We start from the raw sequence: 15,900 nt of genomic DNA, 5'->3' as shown, positions 1-15,900 counted from the left end.
CCGAGGGCTGCGGGTGACCAGCAGAGGGTGCTGTGGCAGAATACTGCCGGTGACCGACAGAGGGCGCTGTGGCAGAATACTGGCTGTGACCGACAGAGGGCGCTGTGGCAGAATACTGCCGGTGACCGACAGAGGGCGCTGTGGCAGAATACTGGCTGTGACCGACAGAGGGCGCTGTGGCAGAATACTGCCGGTGACCGACAGAGGGCGCTGTGGCAGAATACTGCCGGTGACCGACAGAGGGCGCTGTGGCAGAATACTGCCGGTGACCGACAGAGGGCGCTGTGGCAAAATACTGCCGGTGACCGACAGAGGGCGCTGTGGCAGAATACTGGCAGTGACCAGCAGAGGGTGCTGTGGCAGAATACTGCCGGTGACCGACAGAGGGCGCTGTGGCAGAATACTGCCGGTGACCGACAGAGGGCGCTGTGGCAGAATACTGGCTGTGACCGACAGAGGGCGCTGTGGCAGAATACTGGCTGTGACCGACAGAGGGCGCTGTGGCAGAATACTGGCAGTGATCGGCAGAGGGCGCTGTGGCAGAATACTGGCTGTGACCGACAGAGGGCGCTGTGGCAGAATACTGGCAGTGACCGGCAGAGGGCGCTGTGGCAGAATACTGGCTGTGACCGACAGAGGGCGCTGTGGCAGAATACTGGCTGTGACCGACAGAGGGCGCTGTGGCAGAATACTGGCAGTGATCGGCAGAGGGCGCTGTGGCAGAATACTGCCGGTGACCGACAGAGGGCGCTGTGGCAGAATACTGCCGGTGACCGACAGAGGGCGCTGTGGCAGAATACTGGCAGTGACCGGCAGAGGGCGCTGTGGCAGAATACTGGCAGTGACAGGCAGAGGGCGCTGTGGCAGAATACTGGCAGTGACCGGCAGAGGGCGCTGTGGCAGAATACTGGCAGTGACCGGCAGAGGGCGCTGTGGCAGAATACTGGCGGTGACAGGCAGAGGGCGCTGTGGCAGAATACTGGCTGTGACCGACAGAGGGCGCTGTGGCAGAGTGCTGCTGGAAACTACAACATTAAACTAACTACAACATGAACCTGTGAGTGTACCTGCCGACTATTATCTCTTCCATGCTGCCAATACTAAGTAAATTCAAATAGTACTGTGTATGAGTGTGTCTGAGAGAAGAAAATATAGTGAAAAAGTATCAGCAAATGACTCTTAATGGTTAGAGTATCAATAAAGTATCAGAAGTAGTTAAAAAAGATCAATAAAGTAGAAGTAATAGTGCAAAAGAATCAATAAATACCAATAATAGTTAAAAAGGCATGAAGTAGCCGTACTAGTGAAAACATATTAATAAAGTAGCAGCAAAGGTAATAAAGTATCAATAAATGGACATACAGTAATTAAAGTACTTTCATGTAATTATGAGAAAAAAGAAGTAGAAATCTGGACCAACTGCAATAAACTGTGTAAATCCTGCACAATATCAATATACTGTAATGTCTACGAGTCATTTATAAAGGCTGGCAGTGTGAGTTGTGAAGTTCTGGGGAGAAAAATCCTGAAAAACTGATCATATATTTTTAGTATTGTTACAGCACCTCCTCTTCTATCTTCACCTCCTCCTCCTCCATCTCCACCTCCAACCCCTCCTCCATCTCCACCATCTTCACCTTAGAATATTGGATCCTAGGAGCTGCATTCAGAATCTAGTGTGAATGAGAGCAAAGTAAACATGACATGCTCATGGGTCAAGGTCAGAGGTTTGAGACCAAGAGGCAGAAAAAGTTCAAACTAAGATTCAATCAAAGATCACGTGTTTGTAAAAAGTCTTTATTTTTTGTACTTAGGATTCAGTTTCTGTGCTGATGAGGACAAACCAGTGCATTAGGGTGAAGACTTCACAGCAGTGTAGAAGGACCCCCCCCCCCCCCCCCCCCAAAGCTATACACTGAGTAATGAGAATATACGTGTGCTTCATGTCGACAGTGAGGAGCTTTCAGATCATCCAGAAGTGTCAAACATGATCAGCCCAGAAAATAGAGATTTCTTAAAACAAATTTCTTAAAAATAGCAACACTGAGACCCGAGTGGAGACATCATCGATGAGACACACTGAGACCCCAGTGGAGACATCATCGATGAGACACACTGAGACCCCAGTGGAGACATCATCGATGAGACACACTGAGACCCCAGTGGAGACATCATCGATGAGACACACTGAGACCCCAGTGGAGACATCAGATATTTCTCCTCTACGTTCACAAAAAACATCTTGATTTCCACTGATCCACATGTCCACCTGGTTCAGAGCTGCTATAAGCAGCCTGACCTGTAGGGGGCAGTGTAATGAGAAACATGAAGCCATGATAGCCAATCAGGCCCTGGAAAAAACCACCACAAACTGTGAGGTTCCTCTCCGCCTCCCCTTCAGACGCAGCGAGACTCAGAGGTGATCCAGAGTTCTCAGGAATCCTGGGTTGTGGCGTCGGAGCTGGTTTATGTGCAAATGTAGAGGTGAGGGTGGAGAAATATCACAGTTCTGTCAAATACCAACGTCAATGTGGTATAATCCAGGGGTCATTCACTGGCTTCATGTTGTAGTGATTTTCTATAACAATTCTTTAGTTTTTGGTAAAAAAAAAAAAAGAAGAAAAAAGACATTTTCATCACGTATAGTCTGCGCCACGACAAAGAAACATTTTAGAAAAACTGAAGTTTAAATTTAAAGACGACTGTGGCTGAAATGAAGTTGACACTCCCGAGATAATCCAACGCTCCTCTCCTCATCTTCTACCCCCCTCCCCCCCCCCCCCCCCCCCCCAACATACTGTGTAGCTGTGCAACTTGTAGAAACAAAAGCCAAGCGGAGAACCTGAAGGAAGGAGGTACTGCTCACGGGCTGAAGTGAGACGCTGCATTTCATCTTCCATCCAATGAAAATACTCTTTGGTGCTTTTTTAAACTCAATCCTTCAAAACAACCATCCCACAGGAAATAGTCCATCAAACTAGTGAAACAAACCCTCGTCTGAGTCACTCAGTTCATTACTACATCATTCTGTACATTTGTAAAGCTTTACATTTGTGATTTACAGTACAATCAAGATTTTTGGCATTTGGAGGTGCAGGTTTGTTTCCCCGACACCAAACATTTCACTTCAGTTCTGCACTGTTGGAAATGAAGACTGTGCCTCGTTATTCTGTGAAAAAAATTCACCAAGAATCAGAGAAAGCGCTCAAGAATACAGTGTTTCACAAAGCGGTGGTTTGAACTCAGGACCCGTTTACACAACCACACGTTCAAGTGAAGAAGCAAAACTTTTTGTGTTTTGAAGGTCTGTTTCCACGATAACGGTGCTCAGAGCCCCTGGAAACCACGAGGTGGAACTTTTCAAAAATGATCTCACTCTGTCTGCGTAGAAAGGGGGGGATGGGAGGGGGTGCACTAAGTTAGGGAAAATGTTCCACCTCCTTCTCCATGGAAACAGTGGAAAAAAAACATTTCAAAAATGCTCTGACTGTCTCCGTGGAAATGGGGCAAACGCACATTTTGAACAGGCACATATTCTTCCATAGAAAAGGGGGGAATGCAACTTTTCGAAAACAGGCACACGCCGTATGTACAGAAACAGGAAAGAGAAACTTTTGAAAAATGCTTTGGGGATAAAGCAACTTTTTGAAAATGCTCAGACTCCATGGAAGCATTTTAAAAAAATGCGCAGACTCTGTCTTCATGGAAACAAACAAAAAATGCAGCTTTGTGGGCTTTATGTAGAAATGCTGCTCCTGCTCACCGCGGCTGCTGTGCACATGCTCAATACACCAACAATGTTTCCTCTGAAACTGAAAACTTTTTGAAAATTGTTCCCTCAGCGGAACTTTTGAAAAATGCTCCGACTTAGTCTCCATGGAAACTGGGGGGAAACTCTCAAATGCTGCTACTGTGCATCTTGTGAATGATTGTTCTGCACATGCTCAGTAGAGACATTCAGAACATTTCCTCCGTGGTGTCATGACAGTGTGTGTGTGTGTGTGTGTGTGTGTGTGTGTGCGCGCGCGCGTGTGTATGCTTTCAGTACTAAAACTATCAACAGCACCAACTAGTGGCCCAACATACTTACTGCAGAGTTTTCAGCATTTCTGCCGTTTCCGTGAAAATGTGAAACTTTTCTTAAAATGATGCGTTTTGACTTGAAACGTGTCTGAAACGGGACTAAATCTACCAGAGAGCTACGAGATGTTCCTTGTTTCAGGTTTGTGTTTTGTTTTATTTTTGTTTAGGCAACTTTGGATCCTTAATGTGAAAAACCTGAGTACTTCTTGTGCTCCGGCGCTGGAGAGCAGCTCCGGAGCTGGAGAGCGGAGGCGGCAGCTCCGGAGCTGGAGAGCAGAGGCGGAGAGCAGCTCCGGAGCTGGAGAGTGGTGACGGCAGCTCCGGAGCTGAGCGATGGCGTCTCTCTCCACGGACACTGTGGATCTAGATGCTGATGCGAAACAAATAGCATTTGCACTTCACGTAAAAGGTGGACAGTGGGCGTCTTCGTCTCTGGAAGGACAGCGTCTCAATGGCGCCAGTGTTTATCAAGTTTGGAAGTGTTTGCAAACATCATGTGGTGCGTGCCAGCGCAGGGGGCGGGGCTTCCTGTGGTGACAAACATCATGTGGTGCGTGCCAGCGCAGGGGGCGGGGCTTCCTGTGGTGACAAACATCATGTGGTGCGTGCCAGCGCAGGGGGCGGGGCTTCCTGTGGTGACAAACATCATGTGGTGCGTGCCAGCGCAGGGGGCGGGGCTTCCTGTGGTGACAAACATCATGTGGTGTGTGCCAGCGCAGGGGGCGGGGCTTCCTGGTGACACCGAGGTGTTGTGCGGAGAGTCGTCTTTCTCAGTTGGGCATCTCGTCCTTCGAGTAGTCTCGAGATTTTCTCTTGAAAAAGCCCAGCTGGAAGAGCAGAAGATGAGTTAAAAACCACTTTACAAACAGAAACCTTTGGATTTGACATTCTGGGATTTACATGAATTAGTTATACATGAAAAGCCACTGAAGTTAGAGCTCTGCAACATTTATGACAAAAAGAGGTGATTTCACAATTTTCCATTAAACAAAAATAAAAGCATGTATATAATCTGAAATAAAGCAAAAATAGCTGTACATACAAAAAGATATGGTTACATTAATGAAGTGCCACAGGTGTAATTTGGTAATATTTCATGACATGTTTAGCCATTGTGGCTATTTTAATTTTTAAAAATTCTCTTATTGGTATTTTCCCTTTTTGTTCTTCTTTCCTTTTCATTCTTTTCCTTTTTGTCATTATTAAATCCTTTTTCTTTCTTTTTTTAATGCATCGTTAAAATTGGCTTCATATTACTATTGTACTCATTTTACATAGTAATTGTTTTTCTGTCGATACTTTCATCACATATACTATGGAACACAACAAAGAAAAACATTCAAATCGAAAATTTTAGGTTATTAAAGCCCTATTTTACTGGTCAGTCCAGCTCAAGTTGAGCTCGGGCTGAATGTGGCAAATTAAATCTGTTCGACACTCCTGTATTAGAGTCGCCGTCTCCTGGCTGTGGCTTCATCTCGACATGGATCTGATCCAGTATCATATCGGGTTCTGATACCAACTTAATTCAAGGGTCAGAACTTTCCGATCCAACCTGCAGAGATTTCCGTTTCCCTGCCGCTGCTCTGCTCTGCTGGCTGCAAACTGTGGACTGGATTTCCTGAAGGTAGGCGGGTCTCAATGAGACGTGGAGGAATGAGTCAGGAAATCCATTCCACAGTTTGCAGCTAGCCAGCAGGCTAACGTAGCAGCACTGTGCTGGCCTACTGTTCATGGCATGTCTGCATGTTTGCACACATTTTACGCTCAAAACTCTGCAAAGCAACGCAGCAATGTGGATGTTATCAAAGCAATGCAGCAACGTGGATGCTATCAAAGCAATGCATCAACATGGATGTCATCAAAGCAACTCAGCAATGTGGATGTCATCAAAGCAACGCAGCAACATGGATGTTTTCAATGCAGCAACATGGATGTCATCAAACCAACGCAGCAACATGGATGTTATCAAAGCAACTCAGCAATGTGGATGTTATGAAAGCAATGCAGCAACACGATGTTATGAAAGCAACGCAGCAACGTGGATGTTGTCCAGCAGGCGGCGCTCTGCCACCAGACATCAGCGTTTTAAAACTGCAGCTCTCCAGGAGAAGCTCTGACATCAAAACAATGAGCAGCAGCGCTTCCAGGCGATTCACACCTCTGTGAAGCTGCGTCCTCCTCCACCCTAAACTCCCTGAAAATAGTCCCAATGGGTGGAGCTGCTTGGAGCTGAAACATTGTGCTTCTGCTGCTTGGTGGATAATTTCTCCAGGGATTAATAAAGTGATTGTGAGGTTTTAAAGATAGAACTAGTTTTTACGATGACGTCACTCAGACCCTCACATTGTCCACATGGTTTATAGAACTAGTTTATTAGAGACCATGACGTCACTCAGACCCTCACATTGTCCACATGGTTTATAGAACTAGTTTATTAGAGACCATGACGTCACTCAGACCCTCACATTGTCCACATGGTTTATAGAACTAGTTTATTAGAGACCATGACGTCACTCAGACCCTCACATTGTCCACATGGTTTATAGAACTAGTTTATTAGAGACCATGAAGTCACTCAGGCCCCCACATTGTCCACATGGTTTATAGAACTAGTTTATTAGAGACCATGAAGTCACTCAGACCCCCACATTGTCTACATGGTTTATAGAACTAGTTTATTAGAGACGATGACGTCACTCAGACCCTCACATTGTCCACATGGTTTATAGAACTAGTTTATTAGAGACCATGACGTCACTCAGACCCTCACATTGTCCACATGGTTTATAGAACTAGTTTATTAGAGACGATGACGTCACTCAGACCCTCACATTGTCCACATGGTTTATAGAACTAGTTTATTAGAGACGATGACGTCACTCAGACCCTCACATTGTCCACATGGTTTATAGAACTAGTTTATTAGAGACGATGACGTCACTCAGACCCTCACATTGTCCACATGGTTTATAGAACTAGTTTATTAGAGACCATGACGTCACTCAGACCCCCACATTGTCCACATGGTTTATAGAACTAGTTTATTAGAGACCATGACGTCACTCAGACCCTCACACTGTCCACATGGTTTATAGAGCTAGTTTATTAGAGACCATGACGTCACTCAGGCCCCCACATTGTCCACATGGTTTATAGAACTAGTTTATTAGAGACCATGACGTCACTCAGACCCCCACATTGTCCACATGGTTTATAGAACTAGTTTATTAGAGACCATGACGTCACTCAGGCCCCCACATTGTCCACATGGTTTATAGAACTAGTTTATTAGAGACGATGACGTCACTCAGACCCTCACATTGTCCACATGGTTTATAGAACTAGTTTATTAGAGACCATGACGTCACTCAGACCCCCACACTGTCCACATGGTTTATAGAACTAGTTTATTAGAGACCATGATGTCACTCAGACCCTCACATTGTCCACATGGTTTATAGAACTAGTTTATTAGAGACGATGACGTCACTCAGACCCTCACATTGTCCACATGGTTTATAGAACTAGTTTATTAGAGACCATGACGTCACCCAGACCCTCACATTGTCCACATGGTTTATAGAACTAGTTTATTCGAGACCATGACGTCACTCAGACCCTCACATTGTCCACATGGTTTATAGAACTAGTTTATTAGAGACCATGACGTCACTCAGACCCTCACATTGTCCACATGGTTTATAGAACTAGTTTATTAGAGACCCACATTGTCCACATGGTTTATAGAACTAGTTTATTAGAGACCCACATTGTCCACATGGTTTAAAGATAGAACTAGTTTATTAGACACCCACATTGTCCACATGGTTTATAGAACTAGTTTATTAGAGACCCACATTGTCCACATGGTTTAAAGATAGAACTAGTTTATTAGAGACCCACATTGTCCACATGGTTTAAAGATAGAACTAGTTTATTAGACACCCACATTGTCCACATGGTTTATAGAACTAGTTTATTAGAGACCCACATTGTCCACATGGTTTAAAGATAGAACTAGTTTATTAGAGACCCACATTGTCCACATGGTTTAAAGATAGAACTAGTTTATTAGAGACCCACATTGTCCACATGGTTTAAAGATAGAACTAGTTTATTCGACACCCACATTGTCCACATGGTTTAAAGATAGAACTAGTTTATTAGAGACCCACATTGTCCACGTGGTTTAAAGATAGAACTAGTTTATTAGAGACCCACATTGTCCACATGAACTAAAACACTTAGTCCTGCTTCCTTTTCTCACCTTCTACTGACCTTAAGTTGTCTGTAGAGAGAAAACATGTAAACATTCCTAAATGTATTACTTTACAGTGGAGGGGAATTTATTACTGCCTCATATAAAATCAACAACAACGAGAATAATAATATTAAAGCAAACAGAGCTCTGGTATCGGGATAGCATTGGTATCGGCAGATATCCACATTCAAGTATCGGATCGGATCAAAAGTGAAAAAACCTGGATCAGTTCTTCCCTACTTAAGGGTTTGTGTTTCTAGTTTGAACACCTGATTTAAACATTAAAACCTGTGATTGAGATGTTGTAGCAGAACAATTCAACATCATTTGTTTTACATTGGAAAACAAACAGCAACGTGTCCTAACATTGCATTATTTCCATCCACAAGACATTTCAAAGTGTGAACTCCTCGGCAGGACGAGTGTGGACTTCTCACCCTCCAGAGGATGAAGATGACGAGTGCTAAGATGAGCAGTCCGATGAGGATGCTGATGATGATGATCCAGATGGGGATTCCTCCAACAGTCTCTTTTGAGACTTGGATCTTCACCTGGTGACAGAAACAGACATGAATATAGTTAAGCTCCAGATCAAACAGTAAAGAATAGAAATACTAGGAGTGGCATTAAATATTTACTATGAGCATCTTGTGCAATTATGATTTTTTTCCAATGGTAGGAACGCTATTCAAAACTATGGTATGCTGTGCCATGCAAAATTATGTTACGTTAAATTAATTTAAGTTATGTTATAATGCCATGCAATTTTATTTGAAGTGATAGTATGTTTACTGTGCAAGGTTTTAGGACAAGGGTCTGCAACCTGTGGCTCTGGAGCCACATGTGGCTCTTTGGCCCCTCTATAGTTGTTCACCTGAACGTAAAAAATAAACAAATAAAGGAGATAGGGAAAAAACAGCTGAAACCGCATTATAAACTCATAAATGGGGGAAAACACACACAACTACTTAATAAAGAGCCAAAATGGTTAAAACTGCAGAAATGACAAAAAAACTAAAAAAATAGTGCTGAAAAAGAAGGATGAAAACTCCATGATGAGCTGGAAATGTAATGAAATGTTTACCAAATGGAGCTTAAATCCGTGATTCAACCTCCGGCCATCATCCAATCACAGCTCGTCTCCAGGCACACCCCATGGCGGCAGCCAATCCCCCCCACTGCATCGTTTCTGCCTCAGCCAATCATGGCCCAGGATTCACCTCTTAAGTCCCACGTTCAAGCCTCCTTCATGCCAGCCATATTGTTACCCCCCTCCACCCCTCCTCCACCTGCTCTGGTGTCTACACCGTCACCAACGCCCATCACCCAGTCATATCCATATCCTCCCTGAACCACGGTTAGATTCTACGACCCTCCTCCTCTCTCTTTCCTCCACCCAACTGTCCAACAGGAAGCCTCCACCTCTCTCTATCCTCCACCCAACTGTCCAACAGGAAGCCTCCACCTCTCTCTATCCTCCACCCAACTGTCCAACAGGAAGCCTCCACCTCTCTCTATCCTCCACCCAACTGTCCAACAGGAAGCCTCCACCTCTCTCTTTCCTCCACCCAACAGTCCAGCAGGATGCCTCCTCCTCTCTCTTTCCTCCACCCAACCGTCCAGCAGGAAGCCTCCACCTCTCTCTATCCTCCACCCAACCGTCCAGCAGGAAGCCTCCACCTCTTTCGATCCTCCACCTCTCTCTATCCTCCACCCAACCGTCCAGCAGGAAGCCTCCACCTCTCTCTATCCTCCACCCAACCGTCCAGCAGGAAGCCTCCACCTCTTTCTATCCTCCACCTCTCTCTATCCTCCACCCAACCGTCCAGCAGGAAGCCTCCACCTCTTTCTATCCTCCACCTCTCTCTATCCCCCACCCAACCGTCCAGCAGGAAGCCTCCACCTCTTTCTATCCTCCCCCTCTCTCTATCCTCCACCCAACCGTCCAGCAGGAAGCCTCCACCTCTTTCTATCCTCCACCTCTCTCTATCCTCCACCCAACCGTCCAGCAGGAAGCCTCCACCTCTTTCTATCCTCCACCTCTCTCTATCCTCCACCCAACCGTCCAGCAGGAAGCCTCCACCTCTCTCTATCCTCCACCTCTCTCTATCCTCCACCCAACCGTCCAGCAGGAAGCCTCCACCTCTCTCTCTCCTCCACCTCTCTCTATCCTCCACCCAACCGTCCAGCAGGAAGCCTCCACCTCTCTCTATCCTCCACCCAACCGTCCAGCAGGAAGCCTCCACCTCTCTCTATCCTCCACCCAACCGTCCAGCAGGAAGCCTCCACCTCTCTCTATCCTCCACCCAACCGTCCAGCAGGAAGCCTCCACCTCTCTCTATCCTCCACCCAACCGTCCAGCAGGAAGCCTCCACCTCTCTCTATCCTCCACCCAACCGTCCAGCAGGAAGCCTCCACCTCTCTCTATCCTCCACCCAACCGTCCAGCAGGAAGCCTCCACCTCTCTCTATCCTCCACCCAACTGTCCAGCAGGAAGCCTCCACCTCTCTCTATCCTCCACCCAACCGTCCAGCAGGAAGCCTCCACCTCTCTCTATCCTCCACCTCTCTCTATCCTCCACCCAACCATCCAGCAGGAAGCCTCCACCTCTCTCTATCCTCCACCCAACCGTCCAGCAGGAAGCCTCCACCTCTTTCTATCCTCCACCTCTCTCTATCCTCCACCCAACCGTCCAGCAGGAAGCCTCCACCTCTCTCTATCCTCCACCCAACCGTCCAGCAGGAAGCCTCCACCTCTCTCTATCCTCCACCCAACCGTCCAGCAGGAAGCCTCCACCTCTCTCTCTCCTCCACCTCTCTCTATCCTCCACCCAACCGTCCAGCAGGAAGCCTCCACCTCTCTCTATCCTCCACCCAACCGTCCAGCAGGAAGCCTCCACCTCTCTCTATCCTCCACCTCTCTCTATCCTCCACCCAACCGTCCAGCAGGAAGCCTCCACCTCTCTCTATCCTCCACCCAACCGTCCAGCAGGAAGCCTCCACCTCTCTCTATCCTCCACCCAACCGTCCAGCAGGAAGCCTCCACCTCTCTCTATCCTCCACCCAACCGTCCAGCAGGAAGCCTCCACCTCTCTCTATCCTCCACCCAACCGTCCAGCAGGAAGCCTCCACCTCTCTCTATCCTCCACCCAACTGTCCAGCAGGAAGCCTCCACCTCTCTCTATCCTCCACCCAACCGTCCAGCAGGAAGCCTCCACCTCTCTCTATCCTCCACCTCTCTCTATCCTCCACCCAACCATCCAGCAGGAAGCCTCCACCTCTCTCTATCCTCCACCCAACCGTCCAGCAGGAAGCCTCCACCTCTTTCTATCCTCCACCTCTCTCTATCCTCCACCCAACCGTCCAGCAGGAAGCCTCCACCTCTCTCTATCCTCCACCCAACCGTCCAGCAGGAAGCCTCCACCTCTCTCTATCCTCCACCCAACCGTCCAGCAGGAAGCCTCCACCTCTCTCTCTCCTCCACCTCTCTCTATCCTCCACCCAACCGTCCAGCAGGAAGCCTCCACCTCTCTCTATCCTCCACCCAACCGTCCAGCAGGAAGCCTCCACCTCTCTCTATCCTCCACCTCTCTCTATCCTCCACCCAACCGTTGCTCCTTTCCACCGTCGCCCATGTGGATCTGTCGGGTTTCACTCCCTTCAAAAGCACTCTAACCCTAAGATAAAAATAATAACACAAAGCTACCATAACAACTATGAATACAACAATAAGCTCCATTAGCTGCTGTTAATAATAGTAATAATCTAATAAATAATTGTAATCGTGTGCGTAAGTCGTGTTTTTATTTGTATTTTTATAGTGTGTGAAGCACTTGGTGCTACAATCTTTGTATGAAAAGTGCCATATATATATATAGATATAAAGTTTGATTTGATTTGATAATAATAATATAAATATACTACAACTGATGATGACCATTCCAATGATGATCATAATAGGACATTTGTTTTGTTCAACATTAGTAGTAATAATAATGAAGAAGAGATGTTGGATACATGCATGTGGCACCAACTTACACTTCTGGTCCTGTCGTTGCTGTTCAGTTCAAACAGGTCGGACTGCTGGATGTTCAGAGTGCCGTTCACAGTCATGTGCAGACTGGAGAACTCTCCCTGCAGGACAAACCTCCTGTCAATGTTTGTGTTTGTGCAGAAAGCCCAGCATCAGTCCTGCTGCTTACCCTGACGAACGTGGGCTTCCACACTCTGAAGGTGATGTTGACCTGACCGGCTGAAGATTCCGGGATGGAGCAGAAAAAGACGGCACAGTCGGATTGTTCGCAGCGCTGCAGGGAAAATGGAGTACACCATCAGAAAAGAGACGAATTAAAGGAATATTCACTAAAAAGAGGAGTAAAGGAGGTCAGCTCCCATGTCAGTCCACAACTCAATCCAGGTGTCATTAAATTCTCACATAATGGCTCGCAAGCAATACTACAAGAAAATACTACAAATACAGAAAATACTGCAACTATTTTACTTGAGTTTTTTGAGTACAAAACATGACTGACATACACATATAATTCTTAGGTTTGTCAATCCACAAGAAAAGATCCTGGTACAGACCTGATACAAACCATCTGTCAAACCCAAGTCATTTTTCACCAAATGATCAGATAAACTTGCAAAGTCTTATCAGACCTCTTATGTTAGACTGTTATGTTATGATGTTTGAGGTCAAAGTGGCCTTGTGTTATTAAAAACAGTTACATTATGCAGTCATTCGTGCTATGCTATATTATAATGAGCAAATTTATACATAAAGGTATTTTATGTTATGCAATGCTCAATGTTATGAGTTTATTCGAGTAAAGATATGTTATGCGAAGCTGTGCATTGTCATTTCATCTTATTAAATGTTACGTTATGATATGCTGTCTTATAGATCACATAAAGTTAGGGTTATATTGCACTACCTTATGCAATGTTATATAATACTTGATGTAATGAATTAATCCTTGTGGAGATATGTTATGCTGTGCAATGTCATGTTGTGTTTTGTTCCTGAAGGCAATATAGTGCAATACTTGAAGTTATAAGTTGTTGTTGTAATTCTTTATTTCATTCAAAAATAAAAAATAAACAAACTCAAATTAAACTACACAGTCTTTGCAGCAAAATGTCTAGTATACATTTTGAAGGAAAAGGAGCAGAATAAAAGATTTACTCTTATTGTGTCTGCCTCTGAGTTGCCTCACAATACCTTCACAATGTTCAACATTCTAAATATATACATATTTACAGATATTTTTAAGCATTCTATATACAGCATTTACAGTATACACCAAAAATAATACAAAAAGGAAAAAGAAAGATAACCATCATTTTCATGTTTGCTCAAATCAAATATTTAATATTCCATCCATCCATCCATCGCCCCAGACACTTTCCTCCAGCTCTTCCGGTCGGACCCCAAGGCGTTCCCAGGCCAGCTGAGAGACAAAAGCCCTGTTTCCACCGCACAAAAAGTGCAGGACGGAACGGGGCGTTATGAAGCGGTACGGCAAAGCGTAACTGGAGCCAAATCTAGTGCCTGTTTCCACTGCAGAAAGGAGCTTAAAAAGTAGGCGGGGCTTAAGAGCTCCACAGATATGTGAAGTTACAACAGTCGTCTCAGCCTGGCGGCAGATCTGGATCTTATGAATCCTCTGTTGTTGTTTACATCCTCCACTTTGCACTAGTTGTTTTGTTAACTTTTATTTTTTGCAGCAGCAGAGCTGCAGCTGTAACTTCTGTGTTGGTCCAGAGAGGGCGAACACTCTGGTGACTTGCCCTGCACCCGAGCGCCACGGCTGGCAGCGGTACAGAGCCGCGCCGGGACGCTGCACCGGGACGCCGCGCCGGGACGCCGCGCCTGGACGCCGCACCGGGACGCCGCACCGGGACATGGGGGCCCTGAGCTTTCTGCTCAAATGCCGGACACGGAGGCTTCGAGCGTCTCTTTGATAGCGTCCACCTTCTGCACGACCACTGGCAGCGCGGATGCTGAACTTTCTGTTCAAACGTGATGCAGCAGCGCTGGCCGTGTTTGAACAGAATGCTGACCGCCACTGCATCGGATTTGAACTGTATATCTTTCCCCGAGTAAAATTAGCTTTATCATATGTTATCTAAAGCAATGTTATTCAATACTTGATGTGATGTTATGCTGAGCTGAGTTTCGTTACGCAAAACTTAATGTTATGTTATGCGTCAATTTTTGATATGTTATATTATGCTCTGAATGGCTGTTATGATATTGTTATGGCGTATTTTACCTTCTGTTATTCAGTACTTCCTACAATGTTAAGTAATGTTATCTAGTTTTACCAATAAGGAAAAAGACCATAATAAGCAGATGAGACTCACCAGAAGGAAGGTACTGAGGGACTCTTTCTTGGGCTCAGGCTTCACCACGGCTGGATTTATGTTATCAGGGTTCGTCCTGACGTTACATTTAACCTGCAGAGCAGAGACATTACATTTAACCTGCAGAGCAGAGACGTTACATTTAACCTGCAGAGCAGAGACGTTACATTTAACCTGCAGAGCAGAGACATTACATTTAACCTGCAGAGCAGAGACGTTACATTTAACCTGCAGAGCAGAGACGTTGCATTTAGCCTGCATAGCAGAGACGTTACATTTAACCTGCAGAGCAGAGACGTTACATTTAACCTGCAGAGCAGAGACGTTACATTTAACCTGCAGAGCAGAGACGTTACATTTAACCTGCAGAGCAGAGACGTTACATTTAACCTGCAGAGCAGAGACGTTACATTTAACCTGCAGAGCAGAGACGTTACATTTAACCTGCAGAGCAGAGACGTTACATTTAACCTGCAGAGCAGAGACGTTACATTTAACCTGCAGAGCAGAGACGTTACACTTAGCCTGCATAGCAGAGACGTTGCATTTAGCCTGCATAGCAGAGACGTTGCATTTAGCCTGCATAGCAGAGACGTTGCATTTAGCCTGCATAGCAGAGACGTTACGTTATGAAGTGTCTCTGCTTGGACAATGTGTGTTTGTGTGGACCTGTGGGCTGGTGACGACGTTGGTCAGGTAGAGCAACCTGTTCTTCAGAGGGGACAGGCGAGGATACGTCACGATGAGGCTGAGCGGTGGCGTCGCCATGTCGCCCGACTTCTCCAGCTGAGGGCGGGGTTAAGAGAGGAGCCGTTCATGTGGTTGACAGGATTCCACACACACACACACACACACACATCACAGATCCACACAGCTCTGTGTTACCGTGTAGCTGATGTTGACCTCTCCGATCACCCTGGTGTCGTTGAACACGCCGGCGTACTGTTCACCCTCTTTGACCACAATGTGCTCGTCAACATTAGACCTGGAAGACATTTTAGTGTTCAGGTCAGAAGAGCAGTGCTGTTGTTTTAGCCAACGGCTGAGTTTCCATTAGAAGACTGCAGAAATGTACGTTGTGAGAACAGCACACAGAATAAAACTGCTCGTGTGAAACATTGTTTGTCAATGTAAGGAATGCCATGGTGAGCTCCACCAGGGTTGTCCAACACGGGTCCTCTAGGG

At 46.0% G+C, this 15,900-nt stretch overlaps 1 protein-coding gene across 1 annotated transcript in view; it reads right to left on the bottom strand.

Annotated features, from left to right (window-relative positions):
* Nucleotides 1–2,803: 2,803 nt before the first annotated feature.
* The window catches only part of itga1 (integrin, alpha 1), a 76,533-nt gene continuing 63,436 nt past the window's right edge, over nucleotides 2,804–15,900 (bottom strand). The window contains exons 24-30 of the mRNA XM_080521458.1: nucleotides 15,601–15,700; nucleotides 15,385–15,501; nucleotides 14,716–14,808; nucleotides 12,549–12,653; nucleotides 12,385–12,480; nucleotides 8,785–8,898; nucleotides 2,804–4,910 (exon numbers count right to left, since the gene is read on the bottom strand). Of these exons, the coding sequence (XP_080377584.1) occupies nucleotides 4,854–4,910; nucleotides 8,785–8,898; nucleotides 12,385–12,480; nucleotides 12,549–12,653; nucleotides 14,716–14,808; nucleotides 15,385–15,501; nucleotides 15,601–15,700 (682 nt within the window). The 3' untranslated portion in view covers nucleotides 2,804–4,853. The remainder of the gene's footprint in view (nucleotides 4,911–8,784; nucleotides 8,899–12,384; nucleotides 12,481–12,548; nucleotides 12,654–14,715; nucleotides 14,809–15,384; nucleotides 15,502–15,600; nucleotides 15,701–15,900) is intronic.

The sequence above is a fragment of the Blennius ocellaris genome, assembly GCF_963422515.1.
Source record: "Blennius ocellaris genome assembly, contig: SCAFFOLD_103, whole genome shotgun sequence".
Classification (NCBI taxonomy): domain Eukaryota; kingdom Metazoa; phylum Chordata; class Actinopteri; order Blenniiformes; family Blenniidae; genus Blennius; species Blennius ocellaris.
This window is presented reverse-complemented; position numbering and strand designations above follow the sequence as displayed.